The sequence below is a fragment of the Schistocerca nitens genome, chromosome 9 (genome assembly GCF_023898315.1).
Source record: "Schistocerca nitens isolate TAMUIC-IGC-003100 chromosome 9, iqSchNite1.1, whole genome shotgun sequence".
Lineage (NCBI taxonomy): Eukaryota > Metazoa > Arthropoda > Insecta > Orthoptera > Acrididae > Schistocerca > Schistocerca nitens.
Window position 1 is genome coordinate 350,659,762 of NC_064622.1, and position 15,743 is coordinate 350,675,504.

At 39.4% G+C, this 15,743-nt stretch overlaps 1 protein-coding gene across 3 annotated transcripts in view; it reads left to right on the forward strand.

Annotated features, from left to right (window-relative positions):
* Window positions 1-15,743, forward strand: part of LOC126203628 (transcription termination factor 2) — a 307,259-nt gene that overhangs the window by 169,016 nt on the left and 122,500 nt on the right. For all 3 annotated transcript variants that reach the window (XM_049938002.1, XM_049938001.1, XM_049938003.1), the window contains 2 exons: window positions 8,440-8,648; window positions 15,157-15,248. In XM_049938002.1, the coding sequence (XP_049793959.1) occupies window positions 8,440-8,648; window positions 15,157-15,248 (301 nt within the window). The remainder of the gene's footprint in view (window positions 1-8,439; window positions 8,649-15,156; window positions 15,249-15,743) is intronic.

The following is a 15,743-nucleotide window of genomic DNA, read 5'->3' on the forward strand; positions in this document are numbered from 1 at the left end:
TCTTTATGTATGTGGCATTGCTTATTGCAAATATTCTATTGCTTCATTCCTTGAACAGTATATGTCAAAGTTACGAGCTACTTCAAGGAAGTGATTTTTAGATATGTTGACTCTTTGATTACGTTGTTTAGAGTCCTCAAATTCCTTAACTCATTCTCTGTTTTACTTCTAGCTGTTGCCTATACAGATTTAATTTTATTATCTGAATTACTAAAGTTCATATATTATGCAGAGGTTTTTTGATTTTTCAATAATTTTCCTTAAGACAGTACAGTATTTCTTGTCATATCTAATCATTCCCACTCACCTGTTTGTCCTGAACATTTCAAATGATTTCCTTATTCTTGCATGTGGTTATTGATTTCATCTGTAGTCCAGGGCATTTTTATATCTTACTAGCAAACATCTTTTTGTTTTCTTGGGAAAGTTGCCATTAAAAATTAATAGAAACCCCTCTACAAAGACATTGAATTTATAATTACAATAGGCTGCTACTTTCTGCATAGAGGAAGCACTGAGAGGCAGGCAGGTGCATTGAAAAAGTTTGTCAGATATTATTCAGTATCAGACTTAGCCCATCTTCAGACTTAAACAAACTACCGCCTGCTTCACGTCTGCTGTGCAGCGAGCTACCTTAATTTAAGTATTAACTATATTTTTCTTACTTGTCACTTCTTCTTCCGTGTGTTTTTGCTTTTAGGAAGCTTTAATTGTCGAGTGCTAGTAATAGTGTTCCATAGATTTCGTGTTTGTTTTGAATACAGTCAGTCAGAGTCCCCTTAGTCAACCACAGTGCCCGCAGTACTAGTGTTTTTTTTTTTTCAATACAGTCCAGAGACAGGTAGTGCTATTTTCATTGTTTTCTACAAGAAGTGTCTAGCAACCACAGTTTAGTCAACTATCAGCCGCCTTTAGTGAATTAGCAGTCTAGTTAAAAGTTGATCAACTCTCTACAGTAAATTGATTCCTTAGGATGGATAGGATGTGTGACTGCTGTGTACGGACGCAGAAGGAGCTGGCCACTGTTCGCGAACAGCTGAGCGTGTTGATGGCCGCGGTCAGCCGTCTTCAGGCTGCTGCCTCAGAGTGTAGCGGCAGTGGGGAGTCTGGTGCGTTGCATGGTACACCCCAGGTGTTACATGCTTCACCCACTGTCCCTGCTGTCGAGACATCTTTGCGGGTACCGGGAGCGGTTGGGCCACCCTCTCCCCAAGTGGAGTGGCGGGTTCAGCGGCGTTCGCGGCGCACGAGGCGGAGGGTCGATGTGGAGGCTCGCCGTGTGGCATCGCCCGCTCTGCCTGTGAGTGGACATGTGGCTGCTCCTTCAGCAAGGTCCGAGCAGGCACATGGGGGGAGGGGTTTATTAGTGATTGGGAGCTCCGTTAGGCGGGTGACGGAGCCCCTTAGGGAAATAGCGGAAAGGTCAGGGAAGAAGGCCAGTGTTCACTCTGTCTGCTTGCCGGGGGGTCTCATCCGAGATATGGAGGAGGCCCTGCCAGCGGCGATTGAGAGCACTGGGTGCACCCGACTGCAAATTGTTGCTCATGTCGGCACCAGTGACTCCTGCCGTCTGGGTTCAGTGGTCATCCTCAGTTCGTACAGGCGGTTGGCGGAATTGGTGAAGGCGGAAAGCCTCGCTCGCGGGGTGGAATCAGAGCTAACTATTTGTAGTATCGTTCCCAGAATCGATCGCGGTCCTCTGGTTTGGAGCCGAGTGGAAGGCTTAAACCAGAGGCTCAGACGATTCTGCGGAGATCTGGGGGTGCAAATTTCTCAACCTCCACTATCGGGTGCAGAAATGTAAGGTCCCCCTGAATAGGTCAGGCGTGCACTACACGCCGGAAGTGGCTACAAGGGTAGCGGAGTGCGTGTGGAGTGCACATGGGGGTTTTTTAGGTTAGAGAATTCCCTCCCTAGACCCGACAAGACGACTCCTGAGACGCGGCAAGGTAGGAGTAGGCAAAATGCAACAGGGAATAACAATATTAATGTGCTAATAGTAAACTGCAGGAGCATCTAGAGAAAGGTCCCAGAACTGCTCTCATTAATAAACGGTCACAACGCCCATATAGTAATGGGGACAGAAAGTTGGCTGAAACCAGACGTAAACAGTAATGAAATCCTAAACTTAGATTGGAATGTATACCGCAGAGACAGGCTGGACAGCGAAGGGGGAGGCGTGTTTATAGCGATAAGAAGTGCAATAGTTTTGAAGGAAATTGACAGAGTTCCGAAATGTGAAATGATTTGGATGAAGGTCACGGTTAAAGCAGGCTCAGACATGGTAATTGGATGTCTCTATAGGCCCCGTGGCTCAGCAGCTGTTGTGGCTGAGCACCTGAAGGATAATTTGGAAAATATTTCGAGTAGATTTCCCCACCATATTATAGTTCTGGGTGGAGATTTTAATTTGCTGGATATAGACTGGGAGACTCAAACGTTCATAACGGGTGGCAGGGACAAAGAATCCAGTGAAATTTTTTTAAGTACTTTATCTGAAAAGTACCTTGAGCAGTTAAACAGAGAACAGACTCGTGGCGATAACATATTAGACCTTCTGGTGACAAACAGACCCGAACTATTTGAAACAGTTTACGCAGAACTGGGAATCAGCGATTATAAAGCGGTTACGGCATCGATGATTTCAGCTGTAAATAGAAATATTAAAAAAGGTACGAAGATTTTTCTGTTTCGCAAAAGTGACAAAAAGCAGATTACACAGTACCTGACGGCTCAACTCAAAAGTTTTGTCTCAAGTACAGATAGTGTTGAGGATCAGTGGACAAAGTTCAAAACCATCGTACAATATGCTTTAGATGAGTATGTGCCAAGCAAGATCGTAAGAGATGGAAAAGAGCCACTGTGGTACAACAACCGAGTTAGAAAACTGCTGCGGAAGCAAAGGGAACTTCACAGCAAATATAAAAATAGCCAAAGCCTTGCAGACAAACAAAAATTACGCGAAGCAAAATGTAGTGTGAGGAGGGCTATGCAAGAGGCGTTCAATGAATTCGAAAGTAAAGTTCTATGTACTGACTTGGCAGAAAATCCTAAGAAATTTTGATCTTATGTCAAAGCGGTAGGTGGATCAAAACAAAATGTCCAGACACTCTGTGACCAAAATGGTACTGAAACAGAGGATGACAGAGTAAAGGCCGAAATACTAAATGCGTTTTTCCAAAGCTGTTTCACAGAGGAAGACTGCACTGTAGTTCCTTCTCTAAATTCTCGTACAGATGACAAAATGGTAGATATCGAAATAGACGACAGAGGGATAGAGAAACAATTAAAATCGCTCAAAAGAGGAAAGGCCGCTGGACCTGATGGGATACCAGTTCGATTTTACACAGAGTACGCGAAGGAACTTGCCCCCTTCTTGCAACGGTGTACCGTAGGTCTCTAGAAAAGCGTAGCGTACCAAAGGATTGTAAAAGGGCACAGGTCATCCCCGTTTTCAAGAAGGGACGTCGAACAGATGTGCAGAACTATAGACCTATATCTCTAATGTCGATCAGTTGTAGAATTTTGGAACACATACTATGTTCGAGTATAATGTCTTTTCTGCAGACTAGAAATCTACTCTGTAGGAATCAGCATGGGTTTCGAAAAAGACGATCGTTTGAAACCCAGCTCGCGCTATTCATCCACGGGACTCAGAGGGCCATAGACACGGGTTCACAGGTAGATGCCGTGTTTCTTGACTTCCGCAAGGCGTTCGATACAGTTCCCCACAGTCGTTTAATGAACAAAGTAAGAGCATATAGTCTATCAGACCAATTGTGTGATTGGATTGAAGAGTTCCTAGATAACAGAATGCAGCATGTCATTCTCAATGGAGAGAGGTCTTCCGAAGTAAGAGTGATTTCAGGTGTGCCGCAGGGGAGTGTCATAGGACCGTTGCTATTCACAATATACATAAATGACCTTGTGGATGACATCGGAAGTTCACTGAGGCTTTTTGCAGATGATACTGTGGTGTATCGAGAGGTTGTAACAATGGAAAATTGTACTGAAATGCAGGAGGATCTGCAACGAATTGACACATGGTGCAGGGAATGGCAATTGAATCTCAATGTAGACAAGTGTAATGTGCTGCGAATACATAGAAAGATAGATCCCTTATCATTTAGCTACAAAATAGCAGGTCAGCAAATGGAAGCAGTTAATTCCATAAATTATCTGGGAGTAGGCATTAGGAGTGATTTAAAATGGAATGATCATATAAAGTCGATCGTCAGTAAATCAGATGCCAGACTGAGATTCATTGGAAGAATCCTAAGGAAATGCAATCCGAAAACAAAGGAAGTAGGTTACAGTACACTTGTTCGCCCACTGCTTGAATACTGCTCAGCAGTGTGGGATCCGTACCAGATAGGGTTGACAGAAGAGATAGAGAAGATCCAACGGAGAGCAGCGCGCTTCGTTACAGGATCATTTAGTAATCGCAAAAGCGTTACGGAGATGATAGATAAACTCCAGTGGACGACTCTGCAGGAGAGACGCTCAGTAGCTCGGTACGGGCTTTTGTTAAAGTTTCGAGAACATACCTTCACTGAAGAGTCAAGCAGTATATTGCTCCCTCCTACGTATATCTCGCGAAGAGACCATGAGGATAAAATCAGAGAGATTAGAGCCCACACAGAAGCATACCGACAATCCTTCTTCCCACGAACAATACGAGACTGGAATAGAAGGGAGAACCGATAGAGGTACTCAGGGTACCCTCCGCCACACACTGTCAGGTGGCTTGCGGAGTATGGATGTAGATGTAGATGTAGAAACTCACACACATTCACACTTGTACAATTCACACATAGCTGGGCACTGTCGTATTGTCAATTTGGAATTGACATTTGCCACATTATATGTACCCCTCCAATCAGCTTCCTGTGAGGCACCCTTCAAACTTTTTGTTATTTGTACATTAATTAGTCTTAACTTGTTATATCTGCAGATTAACACACATTTGCGAACAAAAAATTTTTATTAGGTGGAGTAAGGCCACCGCTTTATTTTACAAAAAGATAAAATTCCTTCAAATACAAAAAAGCTTCTTCTCCTACCAAAATTTTATAACAGGCCAAAGAATTATGCCACCTTATTGAATTGAAATATTAGCAGCTGAACTGAGCGCTACAGTCTGGAACAGCGCGACCCCAACGGTCGCAGGTTCGAATCCTTCCTCGGGCGTGGATGTATGTGATGTCCTTAGGTTAGTTAGGTTTAAGTAGTTCTAAGTTCTAGGGGACTGATGACCTCAGAAGTTAAGTCCCATAGTGCTTAGAGCCATTTTTTTGAACTGAACTGAATTTACTTTCCTTCATCGGGTTTTCTCTTGACGCTTTCGGGCGGATGCTGATGATGTAGACGGGCGCAGAGTCCAGGGTCGTTGGCCGACATAGCGAAGACGTGGCACCTGGACGTTCCAGCTGCATCGAAGTCTCTTCCGGGCGGCAGTTCGCGGCAGGTCGAAAGACGCCTGCTTTCCTTTCTTCCAGCTATTTAACACGGCGGCTCCAGTCTTTCTCCGCTGATTCCAGAGTGATGATTGGTGGCCGTTGGTAATCCCTGATTGGTGGATGGTGATATCATAGCGTGACCAACCGTGCTGGAAAAAGGCTCGTGCACGTGCGTAGTTCGCTGCTGATTGAATGTTTCGCAGGAACGCCTCTAGCGCCGGCTGGCGGAACGCGCCGGTACTAAGTTGCAGGCGCCGTTTAACTCTGCCACGGTAGCCAACCATTGCGTTTGTGTGGCTGTGCGAGCCACGGCATAACTGTTTTCTAATACCACTCCATTGTAATTTGATAAAGTGTTTGGTATAACTTGTTGTGTAGCATTGTCAGAGAGGCCATTCAGTGCTGGATAAAAATTTGCATCATTACCATTACTTACAAAAATGTTTTTTATTAGAGTACGGCTGTCTTTTGTAATTCTGGTGGAGAAAATTAACTACAGAACTCATTTTAGAAGAGTGAAGTAAGATTCCCAAATTGTTTTATCTTACACGTTCAGTAGATTAATATTGAAATCTCCAGAAACAGTCATCTGCTTTCTTTTTTCTTCTAGGAGGCACAGTAATGACTGAAATGTTTGTAAGAATATTTGCAAGTTTTCCAGTTGATATTATATACTGTAATAATTATAAAAGACTTTTCTGATAGCAGCAGTTTACAAAGGCTTCCAAGTGTTGGTTAACCAGAAGCTAGTGGTTTCAGTTGATATGAAATTTCTTTCTTTCACCCCTCTCCCTTTCTTTCACTTCTTCTTTATATATCCTTTCTCCATATTTTGAGTACAAAACTCGGCTACTAATTTATAGTTACCTATATTTAATATATGGATACTTGTATTTACATGGTGCTCTGATATAATACACGAATTTCCTTTTGACAATCTAGGTCATTTAAACAGATAAAAAATTAATCAGTTTCTCTCTCTCTCTCTCTCTCTCTCTCTCTCTCTCTCTCTCTCTCTCTCTCTCCTCAGTTACAGTTGTTGACATTGTGGAGTTTCTATAAAAGAATGTATGTAGTGATTGTAAACTTTCACTTGCTATGCAGGAATTATCATACATTCCTGTTTTCATTGCCTTTTATTCTATAGTATTCTTGTGTTATATGTCAGATAATGTATCCCAGTGCTCTGTTGTATATTTCTCTATGGATGTGTATGATGTGATGAACTCTTGATACTCATAGTAAATCTCGTTTGTCTTTAAGCCATCTCATACAAGTAAAAATACTCTTTATTAATCTGTGTACAGTTTTATATTGTTTTCCCATAAAAATTCAACTGTGATCATGTATGTTATCTTAAGAGCTGTTGGAAGGAAAGCTGTGTCTTGTGAGGGTTCGTTTATTTGCAGATATGGATGATGTACTGCATATTGCTTGTTAAATGTGGAAGTTTAACAGATATATACAGGTCAAGCTATAGGAATGTTAACACACCTGCTTTTCTGTTTGGTTTGTGATATCATAAAGTTGATGTTAAAGAAGCTTGCTTTTACTGACTTTATGTTAAAGATGATTTATTTATGTCATGTGCAAGATGCTGCATCTGCTGACACTTTTGCGTAGCAAAATTATTACTTGCGGTTCTGATTATCACTCTCTCCTGTTACTTATAGAACTCAACATTTCACATCAAAAAGGTGTTTTCCACACAGGAATGAAATGCTTTCTGATGGCAAAGGTTTTTGGAGCTGATTGATTTAATTCCTCACTTTGTCATTGCAAACTGCTGAAAATTTGTTATATAAAGCAATATTGCCAACACATGGCTATAGTAAGAATGCTGCGTACTCTACTGAGTTTTACATGGCAAAAGAAAGAACACACTAGATGTAATTTAATGCCAGTCGTCTTGTGATTTTTTTTTTTTCTTTGAAATTCATATAGCAGACCACAAAATCTGCTTGGTGATCTTAGGCAGGGTTTAGCATCACTGATCCTCAAGTTGTGATCTTCTTTCTTCAACAAAATAGACACATTACCCAGTCAGCAAGCATTGTTATTCTGCAATTAAATGTTTCTCATTCTTTGGCAGACTATACATGGCATGAAACACTTATGACAAGTTAAAACAATGTTTCCAACTGTGTTTTGAAGCCAGGCCAGTGACTTTCATGACAATAAAACTGAGCCATTTGTGCATACTTTATGTGCTGAATAAAAAATGTGGAAGGTATTGAGAGAAACTAGTGATAAACTTTAAATCAGTACATGTAATATGCAGGGATGATTTAATTGACAGTCCTGCACTTGAAAGGCTTGAGAGGAGAGGAGGGATGTCAAGTCATATGAAAGGCAGAGGTTGTGTACAAGTCTTAGCCCACCGCACAATTTTTAACTTAACAGAAATGTTCAGTACATATGTTGAGTGCCTTAATTTCTTGAATCCCCCAGTGAACACTCTTTCACATCTGAAGGTTGATAATGAGGAGAGGTATAGTATTTTAATCTGGGTTCAATCTGTATTCTTTCTGAATTGAGCTTACATTTTGTTAAAGTTATCACAGTTGGTTAATTTTTTGCACATTTTATGGTTTTCTTCTTCTTCTTCTTCTTCTTCTTCCTCCTCCTCCTCCTCCTCCTCCTCCTTTCACATTTTCCATAATTTTGTAGTTGATGCACCGTATCTAAAACAAGTATTATTTGAAGCAATGCCCTGTTGCCTGTTGTGCAGGCCTCTCTGTGAGAAGCAAGTTAATTTCAGTTGCTTGTAGAAGAGTGTTGGGTTGATATGATATTTTATAGAGTGATGATTGCATTTTGTTTTGTACAGTTTCCCTATGACAGTATCAGTTCTCTATTTTGTGAAACCTATTTGTGTTCTGCAAAGTCTTCTATATTTCGACCGTGTTAGTGTCAGAGAGGAACTGGAAACGTGTAAACTCTTAATATCTGTGTCATGAACAAGAAAATTTAATTGTAGGTGTGGCGCCGTTGGGTTGACAACAAAAATGCTTCTGGCTTGCATAGGCTAAATGCAATCATGAATGCCATAATGCTGCGCCGGACAAAGGATCAACTGCAGAGGGTGGGTTCACTGCAGTGTCTTCCAGAGAAAAATGTTCACATCATAACAGTGAAACTCAGTGAAGAGGAATTTGCAGTTTATGAAACTGTTCTGAACTACTCAAAGTGAGTTATTGTCATGTTTTCTATTTGTATAGATGTGATGGAAGAATTAGGAAGGAATTTAGCAATGTGGTTGCACTTAGAAATAGTATTAGCACATCTCCAAACACAATTTTTTAAATCTAAGTTTATTTTAAGACACAGAATGGTGATACACGCTTTAGGAGCAAAATGTAAATCCCCTCCTCCTCCAATCACATTTTCTGTTACTAATTTAAAAATAGTACCTTTTTTGCCAGTCTTTTATATTACAGTACTACAGTACTTGATGTACATTGTTCTCATATAAACTGTCACCTGGAGATGGTACTTTTTGTGTGTTTCATTTGTTTCGTGTCAGCTCCAGCAATTGGACGAGTTACGTTACCATGGGTATCTGCACTGTATGCTAGTTCAGGAGAGTCAAAGTAAATTTTGTGTGATGTTTTTAATAATGTCATGTTTATGTGAATGGTGACAACGGCCTTGACGCAGTGGATACACCGGTTCCCGTCAGATCCTCAAAGTTAAGCGATGTCGGGCATGGCCGGCACTTGGATGGGTGACCATCCCGGCCGCCTTGTGCTGTTGCCATTTTTTCGGGATGCACCCAGCCTCTTGATGCCAATTGTGGAGCTACCCGACTGAATAGTAGCGGGTCCTGGTCAAAGAAAACCATCATAACGACCAGGAGAGCGGTGTGCTGACCATACGCCCCTCCTATCCGCTCATCCTCAGCTGAGGATGACACGGCAATCGGATGGTCCCGATGGGTCACTTGTGGCCTGATGATGGAGTGCCTTTTTGCTTTATGTGAATGGTAAATTATAACTGTTTGAACAGGTCTCGATGAGAGGAAATAGACTATTGAATCAAAAACATAGGGTGATATTTAAAAAAATATGTACTGCTTTTCATATTTTTGTAATGAACAAAGTTACAAGAAAGGCAGCTGTGCTAGTTACAGTCCCCCTCATAGCTAAACAACATTTGCTTGATACAGTTTTTGTTTTGTTTTTGTACAAAAAGTTATTTGGGGGTGGTCAAGATTAATGGGACACCCTGTATTCCAAGTGAGCAAGTATATTGAGGCAATGTGGAGATGTTTCTGATGCATGGAAGTAACTTTTTGTGTGTATAGCTACCAAATTATGGCACCAACTTTATTTTAAATTGGAGCTGTAGATATTAAAATAGAGAAAAGTTTCTAATGTTCTGCAAAATTGCATTTATTTAGTCATGAACCAGCTTTCACCTTCTCAGGCCATCTTCAGATGACAACATAATGTCTCAAACACAGATAAACATGATTTGTGACTTCCACAGGTGTTATTTATATAGATGATACAAAAGTGACAAATGGTTTACATAGGAAAATATTACAGTAATTACATTAACTAAAAAGAGGGTAAACAAAGTTTTTACGTTGAGATACATATAACAAATCATGAGAAATGAAGTTAAAGTACAGTTTGATTATAGTATTTGTAATAAAAACTTAATTTGACAAGGGGAAAATTGAAATTGATTCTGATTGTTTAATAGTAGGCTGTCATTCTGTGCCATGTTTTGTTGATTTCCATTACTTCCAGTAAGGCCATTTCTCTGCTTTTTTTGACAGAATGGTAAACTTCACATTCTACATCATATGGATGGTTTTCTACTAAAAGATTGTCAGCAAAGATTGGTTAAAGAAGATTCAGTTGTTACTTGTAGATGGCCTGAGAAGCCACAAGCTGGTTCATTACCAAATAAATATAATTTTGCAGAACATTAATAAGAGTTTTCCTTTTTAGTATTATTATCATGTTCCACCAAGCACTAACAGAAAATTCAGTTAGTAGAGTTATATTTTTTTAAAAAAATGTAGAATTGGATTGAGCCATTGAAGAGGACTCAAAGAGACATAACTTTTGAGACTTAATCAAATAGTAACAAGATGTAGTAGGTGCCACAGTCACTGCCCCCTCACCAGGAAAGAGAGATTCCACAAACATCTACGCTAAGCAATCGCATAACTCAATTATAGTTCACGTATTCATTATTTTGGTTTATATATTACACTCAAATGTTACCTTTGACACATGATGCTATAAAGTAATTCCAGACACATGATAGTGCATGTTGAATTTCATTTTGACTTATTGCAGCACAGACCCATCGTGTACAGCATTTCATATTTTTAGGACATGTCACTTTTTCCATATAGCCCTATTGTTGTAGTTTTCCCCATCGATAAAAGTCCAGAGCTGTTAATACTGGTGAACATGGAGGCCACTTCCTGATTCCGGGATGATCTCTCTGGAAGTTCTGTTTCGAAGATTACTGGGTCCTGTCTCTCTTTACCCAAAATGCCATGACCACTATAACAGCAGGTTTAAATCAATAAGAAATACAGCTTTGAGCAGTGACATTGTTATTGGTACTGTAACTGTATTTTACGCTAGCAGGTTTGTGACTACGATTAGAATAGAAGCTAATGAATCACTATTGGTATTTCATGATGTAGCATAATTAATTATAGTAGTTTATAAATACCTTGTTCATTTTTTGATATTAGAAGAAGGGAAAAAGATTATTGTTATGCGCACCAGTATTGCCAATTGTTTCTGTTTTTTCGATTTTAACAACCTAGTGATGATGCTGCCAAACTGTTCCTGTAGCGTGAAATTAATTTCTGAGTATGAACACACTGTGTGTACATTAAATGGATCTGACTAATAAAAAGATAATCGCTGAAAAATGCTAAATGCAAAACTAATGCAGTGTGTGGTGGTAGAAAACTTATTATTTTTGAGAATATTTCCTTTGCAATACTAATGGTATCACAGTATTTATGACAGATGAATGGAAAAACATTTACTGGCTTATTTATTTATTTATTTATTTATTTTTATAAGAAAAGAAGACTGAAACAAATATTTGCTTTCAGTTTAAATCTTTTTTCTCACTTTTAATTCAGGCAAGTGATCGTAACTGGGTGTAGTCTTTTCCATTACCAGCATTTCTTTTAAATCTCAACATTATCTGTCAGGCTACCTGTCAATGCATTCTAAACCCTGGACAAATTTAATTACACTGTCTGACATTGTTTGCTTACAATGGAATGATGAAAAATTAATCTCTAGTTCAAGCCACCATATTTTACCTGTACCAGACAAGAAGAATGTTTCTCTGCCACTTCAGGCACAGTCTGTCTGATCTACCCGAAATTTCTAACAGTATAAATTACACTAAAAAAAATAGACTGTAGCTATCCATACAAACATGGGGCAGTAGAAGCAGTGCTGTTCACCTACATCACCACAATTCTGCAATAAGAATTTCCTATTAACAAAGACACCAATCAGGATGGTAGACAATAAGTTCCACATAGTTCGCTTAACTTGGCAAGCAAACAAGTGTTTCTTCTCATTCCCAACCACCACCTTCGTTGCATGGTCTTTCATCGATAGATGTAATGGTTAGTGCGCATAAAAGTTAATCTATTCTTTGCAAGACAATGGCTCAGTTGATTTCTCTGTTTCACAGAAGGGTCTTGATTTGTGCTTTCATTGTTGCTGGTGGGTGGTGTAGCCCATTGAGATATCTGGTTTTTCACTGAATAGATTGCCAGTAACAAGCATGTAACATAATAAAAAATAATTACAAATAGACACAAACAATTCAACACATTATCGCTCTTCATAACTCCTCTTGTCAGTGCTTAGGCAAACAAAGATACTGAAAGTGCTTTCTCTGAGTAAAATGAAAATGAGATGCTGCAAGGGCTGTAGTTATTTCTGTAGATTAGTTGTGATATCTGTCATGTTGGTGTTAGTTGGGTTGCTTTATGTGCAGTATGGTATCGTCCAATAACTGTAGCAGCAAATCTGTTAAGAACTACAGATGCTTGTGGCTATATGGAGTCCCATCAACAGCACAATGACCACATACACAATTACTGAAAAGCCTGCACCAGACAGTGCCAGACCAATGCCATTGTTTGTCTATTTGTCCCAGCTGGCTTGCATTTTTTGGCTAACCACTAGTGCATATTACAAAAATTGATTTATCCTTGGTTTGTGGGAGCACTTTGTCCATAAACAATTACTTATGCAGAAATATCAGTATTAAAAGGAGATATCGCCACTCACCCAATAGAGATGGTGTTGAGTGAGAGGCAGAAACATTGAAAAAGACTGCTGAATAATATCGAGCAATCCTTTCCAGTGTGCCTGTCTGCCAATCAACAACGCCTCTATGTAGTTAGTAGAAATATTTTATTTTCTATTGTTGTTATTCCCCCCAGAACTTTCAGTTCTTATGTAGAAATGCTGCATAACTTTGCAGTTTTTATAGGCACTACTCAGAGAACTATGATTGGTTTTAAAAGTCATTGTGATGAAACTGTTTCCGAGTGAAATGCGGAAAGAATGAAATGAAAAGAATACAGTATACTCCCAAACATTTGAGGTATGTAGGGGGAGAAGATGCACAAATAATTGAAAAACATGAATAATCGAGGTACAGTATTTTCATACATGTATTTGGGATAATATCTGCTGGATGGGTAGGAGCAAGAGTGTTGGCAGCCAATGTCTGTGCACACTCAGGTGTAGTTCAGCACAGTCGCCTTCTGCTGCTGGTCTGGCTTAGTGCTCACCTCTGCACATAGCTTCCAGAAACCCGTGATGCTGGTCCCTGTGTTATTTATTAATGCACACACAATCCTCAAACCGGATAATCCACATGAATAATCAGGAGTACACTGTACATTTTTGGCTGATTCCATTTGCACAGTTAGCCTACCTAGCAATGACATGTGGAGTATGTATTACCACTGTTAGAATATTGGTTGCTGTTCTCTCTGGTTGGCATATTGTATTCTTCTAACTTCGAGTTTCTTGAAATATTTCTGTAATGACGCCAAAGGCAGATCGTGAAGGCTTTGCACAATCAGGAGACTTAAGGCATTTAACCTACTTTTCTAACATTAAATAAATGAAAGTGATTCCCACTTTTTTTGGCTGTTTTTACATTGTGAAAGTCTGTAGGACTCCATGAGAAAGTTCATGGTGTGACAAACGTCAGTACTTACATGGGACAACATGCTAGCTGATTACAGGCCACTTTGGAAATCTGTTTATTATGTTGCCTACCTGTAGATTGATTCAGTGTGACAGTACAGAGCAGATAATTTTTCTACATGTTGTGACCCAAGATGGATTTCAGACGCACATGTAAATATGTGAACCACACCGGAATGTATGTTTGGTTATAGTTATTACAGTAGGGTAGACATTTGTGGAATGACTTCTCCTGACAGTGAGACAGTGGTTTGCTGCGCTGTTATTTTGTTACTATTTCAATAAGTCCCACACATTGTGCCACTGAACTCTTATTTGAAGGTTCCTTTCAGACACCACAGAAAAGGTATATAATTCCATTTAAGAAAGTCAGAGTCGTAATCCATCTGCAATAAATGTTAAAAATTACTTGTGTGTACCAGAAAAGTGTCCACTATAACTTAGCAAAAACCACATCTTGATATATTTACTTATTCAGGATATATTTGGGTATGGCCTGTTGTTGCTGCTTCTCTCTGACGTACAGATATTCAGAAAATACACATATAATTGGATAGACCATCCCTCAGAGTTTTTAATTCGTGTTACAGGTGCTTAATACAAGCATTGTTCATGTGACAAATGTTAGTACTTTCATGTGATGTGCATGCTTGCTGACTACAGGCCACTTTAGAAATCTGTTTATTATGTTGCCTACCTGCAAATTGATTCAGTGTGACAGAACGGAGCAGATGATATATCTACATGTTGTGACCCACCTGCCTTCTACTGCAACTGCACCACAGCTCGTACTGGGAACTGAAACTTGGAAAAATGTCCTAGCCACTGATATGTGTCATTTTTATTTGTGTCTTGTAGTTTTCACACAGTCTCCTATTGAAATCCCAGGAGTACTTATAAATAACCCTGTATATTTTCCATTTGTGTAGAGGTAAATGTAGTTTTCCTTGCAAAGTGCGCCTGTTCAGTATCTTTTGTGCTGCTTTAGGCAAATACAAAATTTAGACTCCACTATGGGAGCATCAAACATTAGATGAAATAAAATTTAATTGTAAAACAAGTAGGGAGGCAATTCGGTCTTTCAGATCTAAAAGACACAATAAATACTGATGCCCTGCAGAAGAGAAGAAAAAGAACAAGCAGAAAGTCAACTTCTTTCTATCTTCCGGGTATAGAGGGTACAATAAACACAAATGCCTTGCAGGAGAGAGAGGGAAAAAAAGTGTGTGTCCTTCATATGTTCTTGCCTACACATTAAGTGGGTGCCATGTTACAAATTGAAATCAGTTTTCATTTCCCTTTGTAATAGTTTTTGGTGGGGAATATACAATCATATTAAAACTCATTTTCCATCTACCCAGCTGATGTTCCTTCAGAAGAATTGTCTGCAGAACTTCATAAGAGAAAATTTAAGTATCTATTGCATTTTCATACATGAAATTATTTCACTGATCTTGTTCCAGGACACTTTTTGCTCAGTTTTTGCACCAGAGAGCTGAAAAAGAAGAGCAAAATTCAAATGGATCTCTCTTACCTTTTCTGCACACCACCTCGGGTTTGTATTGTTCTTTATATCTTTTCATCATAAAGTCTCCATGTAATTCTGGGGTGAACTAAATGCTTTTATAATAGTATTGTACCATAGGGAACAACTTTCAATAGAAATTTATGAACATATGAAATAATTTAGAGGTTAAATGTAATTCAGATCTCTGACACATGAAGAGAAATTATTTTTTGTATTGAGGCTGGAATTTACAGAATCTGTTTTGTACATAGGTATGTGCGATGGAAGTAACAACATTTTGTGAGCTTATAGATACCTTTGTCACTTGGCTAAGGAATCGTGGGTAAGATATTGCCTTTTGGTACTATAAGAATGCCTATGACAGAGTCAAACACAACTATGTATACCAGCTGTGAATGCAATTGTTTTTGCCAGGCTTTTGTGGGCATTTTAGAGAAGTGGATCCTGGTGAAGATAAGGATGTCATGTAACAAACTGCCATTTGCAGGGAGCTGCAACAGTGATGCCCACCCTCTGTACACC